The 3,357-nt window shown below is 40.8% G+C and overlaps 1 protein-coding gene across 3 annotated transcripts in view; it reads right to left on the minus strand.

The window, feature by feature from the left end:
- The window catches only part of LPGAT1 (lysophosphatidylglycerol acyltransferase 1), a 92,194-nt gene that overhangs the window by 88,236 nt on the left and 601 nt on the right, over window positions 1-3,357 (minus strand). The window contains exons 1-2 of one of the 3 annotated variants that reach the window (XM_012811849.2): window positions 3,316-3,357; window positions 2,165-2,429 (exon numbers count right to left, since the gene is read on the minus strand). In XM_012811849.2, coding sequence (XP_012667303.1) covers window positions 2,165-2,402 — 238 coding nt within the window. In that variant the 5' untranslated portion in view covers window positions 2,403-2,429; window positions 3,316-3,357. Of the gene's footprint in view, window positions 1-2,164; window positions 2,430-2,560 lie in introns of all 3 variants that reach the window. The other 2 variants (XM_003800519.2, XM_023519487.1) reach the window with 2 other exon arrangements.

Genomic DNA, 3,357 nt, shown 5'->3' on the forward strand with positions numbered 1-3,357 from the left:
AACATACTAAATCTGCTGAGCAAAATTCCTTTGGCAATATTCAATTTTCCATCTGTGAAACTTAGGCATAGGAAAAAGAAAAAAAACTTAAAAACTTAATAAGCCCACCCTCCTCTGATAACAAGGGAAGAAATGAAATACATAATCCAAAGAAAGGCTGACATAACCCCCAACATGCTTTTATGGGTACACCTGTTCATTAACCCCTGCTTAGGTTTGCTTCTTTAAACCTAGTGTGGCTTTCAATAAAATTAATTCACATATTTGTTTAATCTCTTATTCTATTACAATCAGACTATGACCAGATCCTCTGAAATCAAGTATTCTACCTATAGGAAACCCATTATAAAATATTCACACTAAAATATTCCACATTTGAATATGACAAACTGATCAAATTATCAAAGCGCAGTAGCCTAAAGAAGAGCAGATGCTTCAGAGAGACTAAAATATGCAGATCGTGCCAAGACCACTTCTCAAGCAGGTGGCAAAATAAACTATACAGTTCTATAGTCAGCAAGGAAGAAACACCCCCAAGAAAAAAAGCTTCAAAATACACAGCAGCCATGCTATGGCCACAGGATAACTAACTTCAAGCAGTGCATTCCTTGTGACCTCAAGGTCAATGTCAAGCAAAATTTTTTCACCTTCCCATCATGTTAACACTTATAGATATACCACAGACACAAACACAAACATTTCAGCAATTTCACTGTGTTTAAGCAGAATGAACTTCTAGAACTGGTTTCTGAAAATACAATCAGTTCATTTAAAACAAGTAAACTTAAGTATACCATAGAAAGAATAAAGCCACTACTATCATATAGCATATCTGGGAATGCTCAAACTACACCAAGCAAAGCAACCCTAAGACAGCAGTACAATTCAGGTAAGATTTCAGCAACACAGACTAGAACTTCATTTTTTCTCTATCTCTGCTACTGCTACCATCAAATCCTGGAAAAGGACTAGACGCTTCCCTACTGCATCTAAAGAGCACTGGAAACACAAGACAGGTGACAAGGAAGCAATGTATACACTATCCCAGGGGCTTTAGCTCTTGCATAATAATAAACGGCACTGCCAGAAGGAGAAAAGGCTTCATCTGAGCAACATAGCAAGACTCCATCAGACTCCATAAAAGCTGTGTACTGTCAGTATTTTTCTTGTGTGTGTGGATAAAATCTGCAGATGCAGCCTAGGCAGGAAAGAGAGAGACGAAGAATTTTAAATGGAGAACTTCCACAGGCTTGATCCTGAGAGTGGCCTCCTCACGATTTCATCCCGACCGCAGCATCTGCAGCAGCATCTCCACTTGCCTACCAGTTATAAAGCTCTGTGATGAAAGCCTCCATGTCCGACAAGTGCTAGAAATTTCATTTTGTTTTATTATCCTAATTCTTGACGGGAATTAAATAAATGCAATAAACTATACAGAATTTTCACAGCTGAGGAATCAAAGCACATAAGGTTTACACATTTAATTCTATAAAAGTCCACTTCAGAACAGTGTTAACTCCTGATTCCCAAAATGCAGTTTTGGAGAAACAGTAATCTATTTAAGGACACTTAGAAGATAAATTAGTTTACTCAGATTACTTAATTTTTTTATATTTAACACTTCCAGGTTTATGAGATAAAATACAGATTCTAGTAAACAAAAAATATATAACTACAGAAAACAAAGCCATTTGTTGCTTGGCTTAAAATGCCATTAACACAGCATGAGATCACGTTAAATGAAAAAACTTATTAAACTATCTTAGCACAAATATGGCTCAGGCATTATATTAAATTTCCAATGTTTGTGGGCTACCAATTTTACATCTTCACTTTATAAGCTCTTAAGTGCTATATAAAGCCCTATTCCTTTACAAGAGTTTTTTGCAGACTTATTTTAATGAATGAATGTCAATCACATCAAAAACATATTATTTAAAGAATTTATCGACATATAATTATGAAATTATACTTCCGAAAACGTCAGACTTCCTGAGTCCCTGAAGAGAAAGCCAACAGAACTGTCTTCTATTTATCTTTTCAATAGTCAAAGCATAAAAGTATTTTCAACCCAAAATGTAATGTAATGTAATCATGGCTCTGACTTAAGCATAACGTTACAAATATCTTCATATGCATCAGACAAAACTGCTCTCACTCTTACCTGTGTATCCTGCATACCATCCCCAGGAAGCCACCATTCCTAAAAGCCATTTATACATGATTCCTTCAATATACCAGAACCGTTTACTGTCCAGCACTCGAAGGGGCTGAAGTATAATTACATAGCAGATGTAGGATGGAATAGCAACCAGGTTGTTGGCGACCATGAAGGCAAATCTCATCAGTGCTTTCAACAAGATCCAGCCCAGCCAGGGAGCTTCTTCCAAAGTCACAGCCATTCTCCCTCTGGAGTCCGTCTTGTCTTTCTGGAGTGAAAGAAAAATTCACTTAAAAAGGAAAATGTATTAAATACATCTAAATAGTTACCAACACAGAAACTGCCTCCAGTACAAAAGGAAAAACAAAACAAAACAAAACGAGGATCCCAGTGTAGTACCTTGGTTATCTCTCCGGGAAATTCCAGAGAGGGACAGGCAAGGAGGGACCGCACAAGGTCAGGGGAGCTGTTCACCGAAGCACGGGGTATGTCCCAATATATTTAGCAAATGATAATACAATCCCACTCACTGATCACTGCTGTCACCACCGCGTCTCGATGCGGTCGTCTACTTGGACTTCAAGGAAGAAAAAATACACCCACTTGCTTCAGACACCCTTAGTCTCTCCAAACTGACGACACGAGTGAAACAAGTGAAACCACCGAAATAGGGACCCCTCGGCCAGATTTCCCAGATACTGAGCACCTCGGGCTTCTCACCACCGGTCCCATTCCTGCACATCGATGCATTGCTTTAAAAGGTCTCTGGCGTTAGCGAAAAGAGTTACGCTCACGATTCTCATGTGCAGCAATAGGGTTTTGTTTTACCTTTTTCTTTTTCTTTTTAAGAATAAAAGGAGAGGGGACTAGAAAAAAGAGCTTAAAAGGTGAGAGCAAGAAAATGGGGGGTTATACGGCGAAAAAGAGGAAGGACAGGAGTAGGGGGAGGGGAGCAAAAGCCAGAAAGAGGTAAAAGCAAGGGGGCCGGGGATGAAGAGAACGAGCTCTCCCACCCGAGGACAGGGAAGCGAGGGATGATGAAAGAAGCAGGGAAGAAGAGGCGACGGCAGCGCGGGGGGCGGGTGGAGCCGGCAGCGGTTTCCGCGGATGTGGAAGGGGTCGGGGCGGCGAGCGCGGCCCGCGCTCCAGCTCACCTCGGCGGGCGCGGACTGCAGGCGGCGGAGCGCGGGGGCGGG

Source organism: Otolemur garnettii, unplaced genomic scaffold (assembly GCF_000181295.1).
Source record: "Otolemur garnettii isolate 467f Iridium unplaced genomic scaffold, OtoGar3 scaffold00178, whole genome shotgun sequence".
NCBI lineage: Eukaryota > Metazoa > Chordata > Mammalia > Primates > Galagidae > Otolemur > Otolemur garnettii.